The sequence below is a fragment of the Eutrigla gurnardus genome, assembly GCF_963514095.1.
Source record: "Eutrigla gurnardus genome assembly, chromosome: 6".
NCBI lineage: Eukaryota > Metazoa > Chordata > Actinopteri > Perciformes > Triglidae > Eutrigla > Eutrigla gurnardus.
The window spans coordinates 8,844,064-8,863,027 of NC_139920.1; the positions used below are offsets into that span (position 1 = coordinate 8,844,064).

The window sequence follows — 18,964 nt, forward strand, 5'->3', positions numbered from 1 at the left end:
TTAGAGTTAGTATCTGGTATTCTTCTTCTTTCCTCCCCAGCTTCCTGTTGTTCCTGTCTACAATATGATGGTGAGACTCGATCTGCTGCCTACACAGCCTTTCTTGAACAAGTAAAGTATGAATATAAGTACCTCTGTTCCATTTCCTGTTTCATGTCGATGCCCTGTTTATCCAGCAGCTCCCTCTGGGCAAAGGCCCAGTCCACAGGCTCTGAAGGGGTTTCTGCACATGGGGTCCTCTCCCTCTCAGCCCGGGCCTGCACAGGGTGGTTGAACCGGAACACATGGCTCTTCCCCAGGATGATGCGATTTCCTTTATAAATAAATAGAGTATACCACATTGACTTGCTACACCGGTGCCATGCATAAGGAAAGGTAACATTCAAAGAGAGCTTACCTGATTTGAGGATAGTGGGCTCCGTCACTCTCTTTCCGTTGACGTAAGTCTCAGCTCCTTCACAGGGCTCGAGGACAACAGCTATTTAGGAACAGAGAGGACAATATGAGGCTTCACTTCCTGTCTGTCGATATCAAACTCTGACGTACACAACTACGAGCCTGCGGAGCAAGATAAGGATGGCTCACTTTCTCCCATCGGACCAGTAGAACTGGTAAAGGTGCAGTGCTCATCCTTGATGAAGTGGCCGCTGAGGACTATATCCTGACGACTGTTGGCGTCTACACGACCCACCCTAAAAAGATGACATGGTGTCAGAGAGAACAAATGAATAATAATGTCCTGATTTAATATGACAACTGAACATACGTATGTTTAAATGTTTAAATGCCATTTTAAGAGTTGTAAGCATTCTCCCGCAAAAATACTCATTTTACCTTAAATGTTGTTAAGGAACAAATATTTTTATTGCGTGACCGATAAGAAACATTTTTTTTAATTGAGAAACAATCAAATAATCGTAAATAAGATGTTCAGAAATTATAAAGTCTTCCTGCATAAATAAAGGATACTTTACTTTATAAATAATAATAAATAATTCCATACATTTTTTACATCACACTCTAGACAAGTTTTTCAAGTCACCTGTGATGAAATATATGATTATCCCAGAATGGAAATTCACCACAATCAACTGATTGTGAGTGTTTTTTACTGTGATACGTGATAAAATCCTATATCATGCCATCCCTACTAGATACTGTGATGATATCTAACCTGGTGATCCCGTCTTTAATGTAGTACAGCAGGCACTCCGACATCAGAGGATCCTCATTGAGGTTCACCAGATGAGGCGTCTGATGCAAAACAAGGAACAATTAACTTTCTGAAGAAATGTATGGTTAGTAATATACATAAATCCTTCATTACCCATATGTTATTTACAATATAACATATGCATACACTGCACACCAGGGAGCTGAAAGGCAATCTCTCCCAGAAACAAACAACAAACAATCCGATTCAAATTCCAATCCACTCCCCACAGCTGCACAGCATGAGTGTCTCAGTCTGATGATATGGAGCTGCAGGCAAACAGCCATAAATCCCTGAAATGGGGGCACTATCATTATCTTTCCCCCCATGTTCACACCCATTGCTGCCTGCAGCGCAGAGAGGGAGTGTTTGAAGTGATTAAGGAAGTAGATAGCGCTTAATGATAAAGAGAAACCCTGGACTGATGTGCCTTGGAGAGGCTCCTGTTGAAGTGAGACTCAGAGCACTCAGAGAGGGAGGCAGCTTTAAACACTTCACAGCCACGAACCTCGTTGGGGGAAAACAGCCCGACTGTGTCGATAAACACAGGCTGGGGCTTTCTAGGGTTATCGGAAGGCTTTGGAGTAAATAAACAAGCATTTCAGTGAATCCTTTAAATGGTGAGTATTAGATCACAGATGAGTTATGCAAATGTCCCATCTTCTTACCTTCTTGGGAGAGAACACGCCAAGTGTCCCGCCATCTTCTCGCATGGCTACACCCATTTCTGCCAGCAAGGCCTCTCTGTGGATGAACGTCAGACTTAGCAAACCAAGCTGTGGCAGGTTTTGTCTTTATGTCACTCATCAATATCGTTTACATGCAGTACAGAGTGGTACATTTTTGTTTCTTATGTATTAGATACTCCTTAAGTAGTAACAACCTTATGGTAAAAACATATACATGCTGTTCCTTTAACCTCTTCTATGTTTGTACTTTCCTCTCTGTGCAGGTTATGGAGCCATTTTAAGATGAATCACTTTGTAGATTAGAAAACCAGGATTATTATCTTATTTTAATTTATTTTATATTACTATAAAATACTCTTATTATTTTATCCTAGTATATTAAGTTATATTTTAAATAGTTTTCTGTTATAAGCCTGCTGTCTCTCAGTATTCATTCATTTTTGTCTTTTTTCACAATGTACTTGTTTGTTTTAGCTCAAGCTTTTTTCCAAGAGAAAAAAACAAATCCCAGGAAGGATTTTAATAATGAAATAAAATAAAGTAAAATAAAAATGGAATATTGTTTATCTCACCTTTCCATTCTTATGGCTTCTGTTCTGCGAAGTTTCTCTTCCCAAGTCTCATTGAGTTCAGCAATGATTTTCTCTGTTTCCTGACATTCAAAAGACAGTGATTTTAACGACAGCTCTGGTGTGTTTTATGTGTCTTTCTGTCAACAAATCCCATGAAAAGATCGAACCATGAACCGATCCACTAACAAATTCCTCTTTGCCATAAAGCTTCATTGTTGTCCTATTAAAAACTCAGCCACATTGTTCAACAGGTTGACGTGCTCCTTGATTAAATGAACGTGAGCAATACTCACTAGAGCACCAAATCAATGAAAGTAGTTCTCAGCAAAAAGTTTGAATAGTTGTTTCATGATCATCCCTCTTGTATTGATTGCCCCCAAAATACTAAAAGATTTATGACTCAGTAGAAAGCAATGAGCCTATTAGGGAAACTCAGATGCTATTGATGAATACTAATGGCAAATATATCATTTTTTATGTTTGTTTTTTTCATGACATTTGCCAACAATAGCAAAAGTTAAGAACATTTCCAGCTTAACACTTCAACTGTGTAAATTCAACGAGTAAAATGCTTAGTGAGGACACTAAAGATTTATTTGACAAAATGCAGCTTTGGGAATATCCACCGTGTTCATGTAGTACTTTTACACTGTGTGAATGTAGGCTAACGATACGTGTACAATATTGTCTCCAGTGTTTACCTTCAGCCTCTCGATGGCCTCTTCGCTACCCGGGCTGAACATGATGCGGTCATGAAGACTAGCAATGGATCCGGCACGGCTGGACAAGGCCGAGAGAGTCGGAGAGGGACTCATTCCCGTCATGGCATTGGTCACTGTGGAGAAATCATCTCTTTGATTCACAGCTTGGCCTTTATTGTTATTGTTCTTGTAATCGGATACGTCTGTTGAGGCTGGGAGGGGCCGCGGGGTTGTGTACAAGAAGTGAGGTTGGGGAAATCAATAACAGGGAACAAAGAAATGGAGTAACGCAAACAGATAAGGAAGAGAAGAGAAGGGAGAATAGAAAAAGAAAGAAGATATGTAGCTTGAAACAAATCTAACTCACAGAGAGAAAATTCAACTGCTAGTATAGAAGCGAGGGCAGCAACAGCAGAAAGCCACGCGCAGAGAGGACCAACTTAAAAGATGCAACGAGGAGGCCGCCCAGCCATGACCAAAGAAAATGCAGCTAGTATACAGAAACTTCAAGCAGAGCGTCGTGTGCAGGAACATTCATAAACAAGACAAAATAGGGAAATCTGCCACATATTTATATTGCTCAGCTGCCATTTCAGATATGTAATCTAGTATGAGATAACAATTGTATTGCTTACTCCCAATCAAGCAAAAACAAAATGAGTCATCATGTTTGGAACATAAAATATATGACTCCTTTGTGCAGAAACACAACATCTAATTTGTGATGGGTTCATCTCCGGCAGAGAACATTGGGAAACCAGAACTCTCAATTCAGATTATTATCTAAAAGCAGCAAGATGCATCTAACGCTCAGTGTACTTCCCTAAAATTAGAAATGTCAAACAATGTGAATCAGACACATTGTTTGTTTGGAAACCTCAGTCCTCATTGGACATTTCATTTTTCAATATCAATGTATTATTTCTTTCTAATCAAAAGAGTCTACCAACAAAGCTGATTTCACATCATGTTCCTCGTTTTCTGTTCAGTGGTTTTATCCTGGCATTGTCAAAGGCAGATGATAGATTCTACAAAATAAAGAATATCAACCCTGCAGCCGCTGCTATGGCAACGCAGAGCAATACATTGGGAAAGTGTATCACAGCCATCCATCTGGACAGGCTGTTGGCTGCCAAGATGGATCACATAATATGGCCCTAGCAGAGCAGATAATGAAGTCATGTGTTATAGGAAGACAGTAAAAATGTATGGCATGAAGTAAGATGACGACCTCAAAGATCCAGTATTACGTGAGTGATTATACTCTGTCTGTGCCAGAAGGCAGCATCATCTTGTGCTTACTGTTATTGCTGCCAACAGGGGGCAATAGAGTCAGAAAAAAACCCTGCTGGGGGAATGGGAGGCTAAAGTTTCTCCACCAGGGAAATCATCGATAGAGATGAAACATATCTCATTATGGTCCATTAGCTTCCATATTCTATTGCTCTGCTTCATTGCTCACTAACAATTAAAACTATGTCCCACCAATGTCACAGTCGTAAAGCCGTACACAGATCTCTACCATGACTTGGCACATTTAACCCAATCAGGAACAAATGTTAGAGCCAAAATGGCAGAGCTTGAACATCACCCTCCGACCGCGACTGTGTGCTGCTTGTAATGCATTTGTATTTCTGTGCAACTCGTCTAAAACGTTCTGATTGATAATTTATGACATTGTGGTGCTGCAGAAAACACAGGGGGAAAAGCCGCTAATTACTGTCACATTAAGCACCGGTGATGCTAAGCTGCCACAAGAGCAAAAGCAATAGCCAGAAAACACACATTTCAAACCCTCTATGTCAGCACCAGTTGCTCGATATGCTGGGAGAAGAAAAGATGAAGAGTGACAGAGAGAAAAAGAGACAGCGTAACATCTTTAGATAAAACATTTTCATGAATTGTATCAATCCGTTATTATTTGCTGGGGAAAAAACACACTTTTGTGACTAAGATGTACAGAAGCCCTGATAGGCATGTGAGAAATTCCAGGATATTTTTATATTTATCTATGAAACAGCTGGGGAAAATAAGTCTTGCAAGGTGAAACAAATGTTTCGGCAGGTGAATCCACCCCCCTTATTTGTATTTATTGTTGTAATACTCATATGGACCACAAGAGGCTGAAGTGCACCACTACCCCATGTTTTAAAAGGGACTAAGAGCATCATGTTTTCTTCGAGGTGAGTTTTAATTTCTCCATGCACTCTAAACACTTACAAATACATATTGCATGTGTTGCCACAACCTTTTCCCCCACCTGTTTTACAGATTAAAAATGTATTGAAGGGATATAGAAAGATTATCATCACAAAACATTTTTCCCACATGTTCTTAGTCAAAAACATTTTTTTTTCTCATTTGCCTCTCAAGGCTTCTGTAAAGATGTGTTTAAATGTAAATGCTTGAAACCCTGCCCACACTATTTCCATTCCATATGGGAGTAAACTATTTGCCAATTCTGGTCCCACTGCAGACTAGAGACAATCAGTCTCTGTTCATCTCCATTCATGTCCTGCCATTGATGGCTCTTTATTTGCTTTGTGTATCAACTATCAACTCACGCAATGTTTGTGAGCACAGGGAGAATAAAAGTGCAGTGCTTGTGAGGGGAGCTGTGTGGGCTGAGGTGAGGCGGGCAGTATCATTGAGAACAGTGTGCACACTAACCATTACAAGACATTTGAAATTCAATCTAGAGATAGCACTAATGGTCACATAAACCCAATAAATGATCCCTTACTCTCGATGATGTCACCCAGGCCCTGAGCGTAGAGGAGGTCTTTCAGTCGAGACACCTCCTCCTTCAACTCGCGCACCAATCGGTTGTTGGGATCCTCATTGATCACAGCGTTGCAGCGAATCTGTTTGGCCCGGTCTGCGTACCTGTGGAAATAAGGGAAGGATCATTCACAATCCACAGGGTTCTGCAGCCTGGCACTGCAGCTGCAGCTCATGAAGGGTGTTTGAAGTGTGAAAGTGATGCAAGCCACTGAGGGAAACAGGTATTATGCAACACCGTGGTCTCACAAAGAAACATACAGCAGCTGTGTGGGAGGAAAATGACACAGCAGAAAATGTGATGTCTACCTGAGTGTGCTGAGGGTCTCATCATAGTTGATGTCAGCTGGACTCAGGGCAGCTATCATCGCAGTACGAGAATTCCCCCCTGACACAATCAAGGCAAGACTTTAGCTTAAGATGTCGAGAACCAATGGATCAGTAAGAGCAAAGATGTATTGTGTTCAAACCTAAATTTTCTCTCAGTAACCAAGTCAAAACTGAATCTCTGTAGGGGATGTGGCTTTCCACCTTCTTCTTCTTTTTGTTCTGTGTATCAAATTAAAACACGGCATGAAATGCAATGCATTCATCAGCATTTGGGTTAAGACATTTTTTTATAAATGAATAACAATTTGAATAAGTGAAATAAATTACCTTATTCAACCCAGAGTCCTAAAATGCAGCAGACCGTAAAATGAACATGTTAATCCTTCAAAACATCTGCTTAGTTATTCCAATGTACACCCCAAAGATATAATACATACCACTTCTGCCAAAGCAGAGATGACTTTCCCCAGTGTAGTTAGAGATTTGTTGATATTTGCTCCTTCCTATGATAGTGCAAGCAACAGAGGATGATATTTACAGGCAAACAGAGTGATTAAATGCTTTAATATGGATAGTAGGGAGATGTGTTTGTAGATTTGTGATTCTGCGTTTGAATATTTTAAAATGCATTTGACGGAAATGTTTCACCTTGAGCCTGGTCCCTTTGGCTCCAGTAGAATCTGCCCTCTCACTGCCAGCCAAATCCACCAAACTCACTTTGCTGACCTGCAACAGAACATCCAGAAATTAACTACACATTAGCTGACAGCAAAAAAACAACCCTAAAGCTATTCATATATATTCTAGAGACGGGTCTCATTAAAAAAACATCTTCCCAATGTTACCTTACAATAACAGCATGACCTTCAAGCAACCATTGATTTCCAATTTCCCACAAGATTTAAATCAGTGTCATCAATCAGCTCGTAGATAAGCAGAGGCAACAACTCCATGTTAACTACATTCACGTAGGGTGGGATAAAACTCAACCTTCTCAGAGGTGTTATCACTCTCAGCATCGTGGCGTTTCTGAGTGAATATGATGTTGAAGACAGCGTGGGAGCGACTGCTGGTCTCATTCATGTTGGTGGCAGCCACAGTCCTAAAGACACAGTGAAGACATTTCATCAGTTTGTGCAGCAAGCTGGTGGTTTGTCCAACAAGGACAACATGTCTCTTTAGACGATGGAGCAAATATCTAGTCCTGCTGTTTCTATTATAGGTCCAACAAACATAATAAAGAAACATTATTCAAAGTGTGCATCCACTCATAGATGAGAGGCTTGTGACCCTCCACACCTGTGACCTGTCATGTGAGCTAGCTCTGTGGTGCTACGTGAGTTAGCAGGATCAAGTATATAATGCTTCCTTCGATGCGGTGATACGGTTGAGTGGTGAAGCTTCGTTAAAAGAAAAAAGATCCCACATGAAACTGCTAACAACAGGCTGTGTGGATTATCTTGAGTAACCAGGTCATGATTTCTGGAAAGAGACATTGCTGTTGAGTTTTTCAAATGTATTTTTGGCACATTGAGCACCACAAGAAGGCAGACAGATCTGTGGCCAATTTTTCCAAAACTCAGCTACTCACTCCAAAATATTCTAGATCAGAGATCTTCAACAGGGGGTCCGGGACCCCTAGGGTGTATGCAGAGTTACTGCAGGGGGTCCCCGAATTGACCCCAAACTTTTTTCTTCCAAAAATTTTAATATGTCCAAAAATACAACTAACACAAATACATCCTATATTAAGCAAATATAAATCTTCCTATTTGTTTAATATTATGTTGTGAAATTGTGATGTAGAAATGCAAAAATAGAATAGAACAATTATTATTTTAATGGCTTAGCATATTCTGTACATCATCACAAAGTACTGTTATGCCTGGCACTATAAGCTGCACTACACATTATTATTGGCCCAGTTTAATACGGAACACAAGTCTATATGATATGTAATAGAGTCCCTCCACCGAGTCACTATCAGCCTTGGGGGGCCTTGGCCTGAAAACGTTGAAGACCTCTGTTCTAGAGAGATAAATAGCACTATAGGTAAGAAGGAAATGATATGTATTTTTGATTCGGGGGTGAATGGTCTCTTTAACATACCTGAACTCTTGGTACATGGCATTTATTTTTGCATTTCAATTAGTTTTACTATGCAAGAACTGACAATGGTATACACACTAAATATTTCACCAGGTCCTCTACAATAACAGTGAAGCAGCTGAATGAATAAACAGCTCCATCACCTGGCCTTGTTGCCGGAGTCCATCAGGTCCTGGATGTCATTGTAAGAGGTGACGGCCAGCTTAGACAGGTCCTCCACATAAGGTCCCATCAAAGGATGTTCTCGAACACGCAGGTTTCCTTTGTTTTTGGGGTTCAGTAAGTCCCGCACACGTTCACAGTAGATTTCCATGTAGCTTACCTGTTCAGATTCATTATGTTAGATTGAACATTCATAGCAGGTGGCAGATACAGCACATACAGCAGACTTGTATTTGCGTTAATTGAGTTTGTGTCTCCATACCCAGAGACTACAGATGGAAATAAGCTGGTGACTAAACTTGTATAACAACATCTCTTCTGATTGTGCAAGATTAATGATGTGCGTGGTCCCTGACAAACAAATGTAATCAAAGAAACAGGAGGAGCGGATGAAACAGTATTTACCTCCACAGAGTAAGCCATGCTGTTGTCTGTATTGTCACTGATCTTAGTGAAAAGATCCTCACACAGCTGCATGGAGAAAAATAAGAACATTACTTCCGTAATTACTCAATAAAGTTACCTTTGAGACATTCAATCTCATCTCTTCTTTGATTTATTATCAGCACTGTAATAACAATATGTCTGTACCAGGGGAATGATCCCTTGTTGATCCTTGACATCCTGTTTCCCCATCATGGTGTAGGACTTGCCAGCTCCTGTCTGACCGTAAGCAAAGATGCAAACGTTGTATCCCTCGAAAGCGTGCAGCAACATCTCCTCTCCGATGTCTTTGAACACTTGCATCTGTGAGGCATAATTGATGTCCTCTGGCTATGGACAGAGATCAATAATCAGCCATTTAAATCGTAAACGTGGCCCACACAACATGAAGCCAGGGCTGGGCGATGGTCCAGTATGATAATGTATCGTCTTTCAGTGGAATTGTATTGTGATGAAATCATACATCTACGTCGTCTACATTGATAATAACAAGCACATACTAACCTAAATTACTCATGAAAAAATACTCTATTTTAAGTATACAAAACAGGCTTTACCATGTGGATATTTCATATAGATTATTGATTTATTATTTAACTACCAGAAAACATGCTTGATAATGATATATATTGTTATGGAGATATGAAATAGATTTTCCCGAGCCCCACATAAAACGGTACACAGTGATAATGTGTGTGTGTTTGTTGGGGTGTATTTACGGAGGTGCAGAAAGAGTTACCGTGGTGTGGGACCAGTAGGAGTAATCAAAGTTGAAGCTCTTGTTGTCTTTGGCCTGCTTGGGGTTGGCGATGGCTGAAAGACAAGGACAAGGAACACGAGTCAGAGCGAGGGTAAGAGCGGCCCACATGAAACTGTATCTGCGCTGATGTCGGTGTCATGTTGTGCAAATAGAACTGGAAAGGCCTTAGTCGCCTCCTCTGTCTGAACCAATAGTCACATGTGCTACCTGAACCATCTGAATGCGGTTACATGGACACTGAAACGCATCCATCACATGAGATCAGTTGCTATCAGCTTCTTATACTCGTGTTGTTGTCAAAATTGCATTGCCATTTAAGCTAATCACAGTCTTTTGCCCACATTAAAGAAATTAAGCTAATTGTACAAACAACAGTGATCGCTTTTTAAACGTGAATCAGCAGAAAATACATTAGAAACTTGTGTATTATTATGTATGTGAGCATCTCACCAACTAGGAAATATTATGCACACCAAAAACAATATTTGAAATTTATATAGCCCTGCTGGTCAGCCTGGGAAACTAAATACACACCCAAAACACCAAACTGTTTGTTATATTTATGTGTGTTTTTCTTTTTGTCTGTTTTTAGGCAGGTCCCTTTTAACCGTGTTGACATTGAACTGCATTCTTAATAACTGTAGTTTGGCCTAATGCCGGAGCCAGATTAAAAGGCCATGTTGTTACCTAGCAGGTGTCTCTATCTGCCAGTGGCCATTTTAGAGCAGCTCAGCAGGATCAGCTGCTCTTTCAACAGTGTCGGTGTGAAACAACCATCAGCACTGAGTTGTTTTCTTTATCAGCCAGCAGAATAATTTGATTTTTCAAATGACATCTTTGTCATGTAAGTCACACAAAGACTGGCACAAATCACAATCAATCAAATAAAAAACTCCATCTTTCTACTCAAACAGGAAAATACATTCTCCCATTATACATGTATTACTTTAAATTTTGTCAATAATAATAATATCAGTATTAGTATCCTTAATAATTTATGATAGTCAGTGCTTTTTAAAAAGTTCAATATTCTGGTCTGGTAGATTTACATCCCCAGGATAATGATGACTCTGATCAAATCCCTTCATACTGATACAGTATCGGACCTAACATCATATTGGATTTGTCTGCTCCGTGACCTTCCCAAATGAAATGAGGGTACTCATTCACTTTATGATGACGGGACACGTCTTTATCTGGTTCACTGACAGGACTTGCAGCTCATAAAGCTGTATATTTACATCTGGAAAGGTTATGCAGTATCAAGAATTAGTGTTGATTTTACAATTACAATTAACACTGTGTTCTTTAGGCATGGGACAATATGAAAATGTAATGTCATGATGATTACTCTGGCCAAAATAATTATGATTCATGATATTATCCCAATAATCATCAAAAGATGCTGAAAACCTGAAAATGATACACATACTGGTATCGCTTTGCATTTTGTTGAAAACCAAATATTTGTATTGCATCACAGACGAGACATCTTTTTTCAGTTAACATACTTTTAAGTGAAAAACCTTCAATGACCTTGAATAAGATTATCACAATTCATAAGGTCTCTCTGCATAAATAAAGGATGAATAAATAAATAAAAATAGATCAACTGATTGTTTTGTTTTTTACAGCGATCCTTGATAAAAGCCTATAGCATCCAATAACTGGTGTACTGGGAAAATATCAGATACATAAATGCATATTCCTTGTTTTTGCATCAATCAAACTCAAGTATTGAAATGAAGGGTAGCACATGGTAGCATGCCCACACAGGAACACCATATCTGGTGTGGTCTGGAGATGCTTCCGATGACAATGCTTCCTCCCAGAGCTCCAGACACCATTTTCTCTGCTAATGCAGATGTGGTCGATAATAGAGGAAAAGGCCCAGGGCTAAGTCCTCAAGTAAGTGTGCACACTGTTATTTCCTTTCTACGCTGCTCCTGTGTTTCCAGGCATGAAATATAGGCCATTGTGGCTGGCGTGGGTTTCTGGTTTCAAGCCCATGACAAAAAGATGAAGCCTTGTTTACTGGGCATGACGTGACCACTTACCCTGGAAGATGGCCAAATATGAGAGTAGATGCACTACGACTGACACACACAGCCTCTTTCATGTTTATCTGAATTCTGCGCTTATAATAAAAATCAATAGTCATGAAAGGCACAAGGTTGTCTGCTCACCACAGAATCTATTTCATTAATTAGCTGGAAATGCTTTCCATACGGCTCATTTCCTCTCCTGGGCACTGTCTCCTGACGCAAATGGTCCTCTACAGTAATGTGTCGTGACATCAGAGACACCGTGACGTCACTACAAATTCCAGTTAGACCTAAATATCTACTTAGAATTAGAGGGAGAGTGAACATTAATCAAGCAATAGCTATTAATCCCCGTTCTCATCATCACATTTGTGTATCAGTGATTCAGTTCACCCGGATCACCTGTTCCAGGGAACTCTCTTAAAAAAACAGTGTGCCCATATAGTTTGGAAATACGCTGTGGCTGTGCAGTTATTAACTACTTAAACATTAAAAACATTACTTAATAAAGGCTTTGCACCTGTGCTAACTTTTCTGTCATAATGCCTTTGATACATGCTATGCAGCATTAACACACATCTCTTCTGTCACTGATGTAAAATGTTAAAAAGCGTTTTTGAAAGAAGGTTTAAAAGGCGCTCAATGAAAAGCCTCTACAGATGTACGTATACATCCATATATCTAATAGCCAGACAATGAATGATGATCCCACAAGGTGCCATGTGGTGAACACTGGGAAGATATTGATTGGTTGTGGATTCCTCAACAGAAGAAACCCATTAAATAAACCTGTCATGGATTACTTTACGTCTAAAATGAAAATATATATATCAAGATGTGACTATCACCCAGAAGCAGAAGCACTGCAGTATGACATCCTCTCGCTGCTTATTCATCTCTGATCGTGGTATGATTCATACAGCCTTACTCCGCCTCGCTCTCAGATATGGTAATTACATTAGAGGGGCTGTGATTGGCAGAAAAATGAGTGTTACAGTGAAACACTGGGCACGTCTGCCTGTTTTAATTGAACCCGGTAGCTTAGGTGATGTTGTCAGCGGTCAAAGCTTGTGCGTCAGAGTGATTTCTACCTCAGGCCAGTTTTAGCAGCACTATAAGCAAACAGAGCACGTCTCCCATCTTCATCACACTCCCCTTTACTACCAGTCTTCTCTTTTTATGGTGGAAACGCTTTCTAATCACAAGGTGTTGGGTTTATAGATGGTGTGGCGTCTGGAAGTCATGTCATAGGGGGTAAACGTAATGAGACGGGTTACAACAGCAACTCATTTCTCTTCTGGTGGAGGGCTCTCAAACCAGAGGTGATCCGGAGTTATCAGCATAAAGTTTGCACATACTGACTTCTACTTGTGAGTTTGAGTGTACTACTACTTATACTGATACTCACACTTATTTTCCAGCCAAACAATCAAATCTTTGAAACAGAGAAACAATAAGAAGGAAACATTCATAAGCTGCTTGTAATTTTATATACTTATACTTCCCAAAATCTGATTTTGATTGCCTAAAATGTGATCCATCCAAAAATGAATCCACGATTGGACCATTAAAATGAACGGAAGCATGCTCTATTGTATCTTGAGGCCTGTTCTAAGTCATTTATTATCTATTATATAGTCCTTGATTCAGAGCTGTTTCGTAAATTATTTTGAGCTGTCAAATAATGGTAAGTTATTTTTTCCATCAAGGTAGTACTGCGAAACATTTATTAATATTATCAGATAATCTGCTAATTATATCTTTGACTGATTAATCACTTAGTTAATAAAATGTCTGGGTGTGATGTTTAGTATAACTAGTCTATATACAGTATATAACATAAAATAAAATAATATAAATTTGAGGTAGACAGATGCACAAATAGAATATGTGTAGTATTCACGCACTGTCTGGTGATTATTTGCTTAGATTTCATGCATCATATTTGCAGCCTCCTATTATGGCACATTCCATGTTTGTCTTTATAATTGTGACTGAGTGATGCTGGTCAGACTGTCACGGATGACCTGCCCAAGTCAATAGGAGAGGAAATGTGGCTGCGTCAGCAGGTCTGGCGGAGGGGATGTGAACCCATTGACAGGGACTGGAGGAGAGCCACGCAGATGCTACTATATTCAGCAGCAGCAGCAGCAGCATCAGCAGCAGAGCCGGCTGTAGGTGCTTTATGTTGGACTTTGTTCCAAGTTTATGGAGTATAAGGTTTAAAGCTCAACCATCTATGCCAAAAATATCATTATGGAGCAGTAAAATGTATGATAATGATGTATATAATAGTGCTAAAAGTTAAGAGAAGCAACATGAATCGACTAGATTTTCCCTTAAATAAATAAAATCAGTGTGTCTACAGTCCAACACACAGAATATACATAATAACACACACTTGCAAGGGTTCTAATAGTTACGTATATGCAGATGTGCTTTGCCAAAATATAAATCTAAATCTATCCACCAAGTATATGCACCCAAAAAGGCCTCATTCGAAAGAGAGGCCTTCAGGTCCGTCCCCTGCATCTTAATTAAGGCCAGTGTGGGAGGGAAGATCTCCCACACAACAAGATTACTGCCATTCTCCGGCTTTGTGGGAACTGGGGTATTGACCCCCACATGAGTGTCAGGGAGCACAAAGCAGAGACGGAGGCACACAAAAAACCCCACTCCTTCTTCTTCTTTTCCTTTCCTCAGCCCAGACTACAAAAAGACAAGGGGGCATTTATACCCTGCCTCTGTACCCCTCCAGACACTGCAACCAATGGGCTTTTTCATGACATCAGTCGGCTCACATCCTCCAGTCCACATCCAGAAGAGAACAATCTGCTCTGCTGAAAGCACTCTCACTGAAAGCAGCTTTGTGTTCAGTGTGGGTCTGACCACCAACACATTTTCTAGCACTGTTGACATTACTGATCAAATCCATTTAATTATGAATTTTAAGGACTTATCGTGACTTGTCCACTGCAAAAAAAATTTTTCCTGAAACTTTATCTGTAATTTATCAGTTTACGGAAGTGATTTACTTTGTTTGGAATCAAGCCCACAAGCTCCACAATTAACTGGATGCAGGTCAAGGAGATCTGTTTGCACATCCTTGGCTAACTTATATTAGATATCAGAACTATTTCTGATTTGACTGTGATAACTAAATCAGAAAATCTATATACCTGAAAAACAAGCGTCAGAAATAGCACTTTTTGGCTCTACAAGAGTAATCTATGGTATGTGTTTTATAAGCCTGCTGTGCTTTGAAAGCCGGATTGCCATTGTATACTGTCGAATGAACCACAGTCAATTTTTACTGCAAAACTACTATGTTGGGTTCTCTCAGGAAGTCTCCAAACAACACCATTTAGGAGAAGGTTAGTGAATGAATGAATAAGCAGGAACCAAATACATTAGAATAAAGTAAAAAACAAGCAAACGACATACTGATTGTATTGGCAATATGCTTAATTAAGAACAACAGAGCCACTTTATCTGATTAGAAAAATTCTAATTCACAGATTAAATCAGACAGGACGTCTCCAAGGACATTTCAGTGTTATCTATACTGTAAGTGTATTCCCTGTGGACTTTGGTGCCTCTGATCTGAGTTCACACCGCTGAAGGAGACACTGCAGACAGCAATATACTCATCGTCCACTGCAAGTGACGAGGAAGGAGGTTTGTGCCAAGGCAAGAACATTTACCGTAGGTGTTTACCAAATATAGTCACCCTCATGCTGTGAAATCCTGGAGCGACTGTGTTTAAACCAATCATTTTACTTTTAGTCTATTAGGGACCTACATCACAAAATCAAACAGTTAAAATGAGACACCCAGTTTGTTGTCTAGTCACCCGGGACATGAGGAAGGAGAGAGGAGATGGCTAAATTAGGCCAAACGGTAAATATTTCAGGAAGCCTCATTCATTATTGACAAATGGCTTTACCTTCCTAAGCAGACTACATATCGAGTATCTTTCCAGTCTCCTCACTCTACACTGTTTAACCAAAGGAATGTGGGCTGCTCTGAACTACAAGCTTAAAAACATATGGTCACAAAAACAAATGCAGTTGGTTTTGCAGGAAACTTTACCTGTAGCTACAGGCAGGTAAACAAGTGTTTGTATGGGTTATTTTATTGGCTCCAAATCATTCTGTTTCTTAGAAACGTACCTGTCATTGCTGTGTGTCTATTAAATATTTGAGATTTGAATGGAAAATGTTCAAATAGGAGCCATTTTTAAATCTGGCTTAATCTGGTCACATAAACACATTAAAGGCCCTGCCCTAAAAAAAATATCAGGTCAAATATGCAGGAGATTATGTCACCTACAGCATTATGTTCAGGAGATTTCCTGTGCAGGCTCTGCTGCTGAGTTGAGTAACTGAAAAGATTACACTTTAATTAAGAAAGTTGTCAATCTTGCAAGACAACAAGGTGACATTTTCTATACAGATTAAGGAAATTAAATTTGATTCTGAATTAATTTCCAGCTCATATCACATGCCTTGGAAGAGGTTTTTCCACAGGAGATTTGCAGAGTCACTACTGGTACAATGGTCAGAGGTCAAGGTCAGCAATAGCTCAGAAACGCTTGAACCTCAGCCTTAAGCCTCGAGCCTAAACCTAACTAGGTGCCTTCTGCCAACCAGTGTGTAGCAACTGTTCATGCACTCTAAAGTTAATCATAAAGACAATAAAAACATACAACAAGAACATGTCACACATGCTGTAGTACTTACTGGTGGTGTTTCCAGTCATCTGAATGATGCATTTACTTTCTTTTCCAATCTCCCTTGAATTGAAGGGGCGGACACGCACCGCCACCTTCACAGAGGCCCCTGCCATGGTGCTTTCTTCCTAGCACCTTGGGGTGCCTTCTTTAGTGCCCAGGTGTGGGGCCTGCAGGTCTGTGGAAGGGAGCAGATAAATCTTAGGTTATACAATTCCCAGTTTTATCAGTACGGATTGACTTGTATGACTTATGCCACTTTTTTTGGCATGTGTTGCAAAACTGAGGTTTTTACATTTAGTGTTAAAAATTGTAAGTGCAGAACATCACACCTTATGGCTGACATGATTAGAACAATAGAGGAGGGCAGGGCTGTGGGGCTGTAACATGAAAAGACCACGCATGGTCAGCTACAGCCAAAGGAGATGGATAATAAAGCTATAGCAGTAACAAAAGAAGTGCAGCAGCAGCTAAATGTCAGGCTATTTCTCTGGATGACAATGGCTGTGAAACCAGTCACAAATCCGGGGTCTGGCTGCATTCAGCAGCTCGGCCTCATGAACAACTCGAAACTCGTAACGCTGTCTCCTAAAAAGACGAATTACGGACATAAAATCACTGTGGGATTTTACCATACGGCGTCATCGCGATTGTATCAACAGCAACCATGACTCATCATCATCTGGGGCGATCAAATTACAATAATGTAATGCTTTCATCAATAAGCATTAACAGTGACGGTGTGATAGAATTAGCTTCCACTGAATGCCACAGGTCTAACTACGAATATTATAAAGCCATCGTCATTTATAGCATGCCAATAACAGTAAAAGAGTAATTTATTTAACTTGATTCATGCCCAAGATTAGGGGGAATGTTTTTTTGTATTAATTCAGTGTATGTTTCCTATATGCTGTGTGACTCAGATGTCTGTCATCATAATTGAGTGTTGTAAATTTGCTGTGTCACCCTGCTTCCTGGTACACCCTCTACAGCTGCCCCACAGATCCATTTGTGGGATGATTTCAGGTTAACGTGACAATGGGAAAACACTATTTATTTAGTTTTTAAAGGTGCAACAATAGTGTAGACTAAAGATTAATTCGAATTAATTAATTTAAAAAAATAGAAAGAAAGATTCCACATGAAAGTGCTTTGATATCTGAAATAAAGTGATGGAAATACTAGAATCTCATGTTCACCCAATGCAACCGAATATTTAGCATAGGAAAATAAAACAGTATTTTCTGAGGATAGTTTCCCATAAACAGCCTGGTTTATGGTGTCCTCATACAGATGCTAGGAGCAGTCAGCTGATGATGCAGCTCAGCTGGGCGGCCACCATTTTCCCGGCGACAAAGGCTAATGTCATATTCACCATGCTGCTGATGTGTACTTGAGCCTGACGACACAATTTTAACCTTGTCACTCAATAAAAAAATGATTTGAATTGTATGTTTTTCAGCATGACAACACAGCCATCCACCACAGGTCAACGCTAGCTTAACACTCCCATTTGTTTGGGCTGAAAATGATCATTAATTTCTGTAAAAAAAAAACAACAACAACGTAATTTTCCGAGCTTCTGATTCACGCCAACGTCTCCTCAATTAACGGCTGTAGCCTGCTAGCAACACACGGGGCTGTACCTCAATGACTGGGCAGTTATTCCCGTCGTCCTGCACACGTTGTTAAAACACATTTTTATCAAACATTAGCAGCTGTATTATAATATGATGTGCTGCATTACAGGGCAGGTTTAATGTCATGTTGTCTCCTCCCGACACGGACAGCCTCCTCAATGGCCGCACCCAACGTTCATCTCTTCCCAGGAGATTTACCCAACAGTACGTTAAAACTGCGTTACCTGCGTGGCAGTGGGCGAATAAAATAAAAGGGTAAACGTACCTCCGCAGTGCTAGTAACGTCGTGTTTGTCTCGCCCGGCTGTTTTTGCTATGCCGCTCCGCAGCCTCTTCCACCTACGACGGTCTCTCCTCCTGGTCTGGCACTGCCCCTGCTAGCAGCCTCTCCCCTCCATGAACACGGTTACCGCTGTCTCTTACCTACCGGCCCACCCCTCTCTCCCTCTCTCTCTCTCTCTCTCTCTCTCTGTCTCTCTCTCTATCTCTCTCACTCTCTGCCCTGCCTTGCCAGCCGGGACCGGGGAGGAACGGAAGAACACCGGTGTGTTGTTGTAGATGCTCGGCCGCTCCTTCACACTCGGAGGCGGTCAAAATGGCCCTATTGTCTGCCCGTCTTTAGGAAGGATGCTCGCGCTCCACTCAGCCGGTGACATCATCACCGAGGGAGGTAACAGCATCAATGCAGTGGTGGGAAGAGAGAGGGAGGGGAGAGGGAGGGGGGAGCTGGGAAAAAACTGAGCACTTTTAGTGACCCCCCCTAAAACACCTCATATAACTGTTG

At 40.5% G+C, this 18,964-nt stretch overlaps 1 protein-coding gene across 1 annotated transcript in view; it reads right to left on the reverse strand.

Moving 5' to 3' along the window:
* The window catches only part of kif1aa (kinesin family member 1Aa), a 38,986-nt gene extending 20,395 nt beyond the window's left edge, over positions 1 to 18,591 (reverse strand). The window contains exons 1-21 of the mRNA XM_084012201.1: positions 18,447 to 18,591; positions 16,549 to 16,716; positions 9,741 to 9,814; positions 9,149 to 9,331; positions 8,963 to 9,028; positions 8,539 to 8,717; positions 7,277 to 7,388; positions 6,935 to 7,012; positions 6,724 to 6,789; positions 6,614 to 6,631; positions 6,427 to 6,505; positions 6,266 to 6,344; positions 5,919 to 6,061; positions 4,961 to 4,999; positions 3,176 to 3,387; positions 2,475 to 2,554; positions 1,882 to 1,957; positions 1,175 to 1,254; positions 586 to 692; positions 398 to 478; positions 133 to 313 (exon numbers count right to left, since the gene is read on the reverse strand). Of these exons, the coding sequence (XP_083868327.1) occupies positions 133 to 313; positions 398 to 478; positions 586 to 692; positions 1,175 to 1,254; positions 1,882 to 1,957; positions 2,475 to 2,554; positions 3,176 to 3,387; positions 4,961 to 4,999; positions 5,919 to 6,061; positions 6,266 to 6,344; positions 6,427 to 6,505; positions 6,614 to 6,631; positions 6,724 to 6,789; positions 6,935 to 7,012; positions 7,277 to 7,388; positions 8,539 to 8,717; positions 8,963 to 9,028; positions 9,149 to 9,331; positions 9,741 to 9,814; positions 16,549 to 16,654 (2,039 nt within the window). The 5' untranslated portion in view covers positions 16,655 to 16,716; positions 18,447 to 18,591. The remainder of the gene's footprint in view (positions 1 to 132; positions 314 to 397; positions 479 to 585; positions 693 to 1,174; positions 1,255 to 1,881; positions 1,958 to 2,474; positions 2,555 to 3,175; positions 3,388 to 4,960; positions 5,000 to 5,918; positions 6,062 to 6,265; positions 6,345 to 6,426; positions 6,506 to 6,613; positions 6,632 to 6,723; positions 6,790 to 6,934; positions 7,013 to 7,276; positions 7,389 to 8,538; positions 8,718 to 8,962; positions 9,029 to 9,148; positions 9,332 to 9,740; positions 9,815 to 16,548; positions 16,717 to 18,446) is intronic.
* Between the last annotated feature and the right edge of the window lie 373 nt (positions 18,592 to 18,964).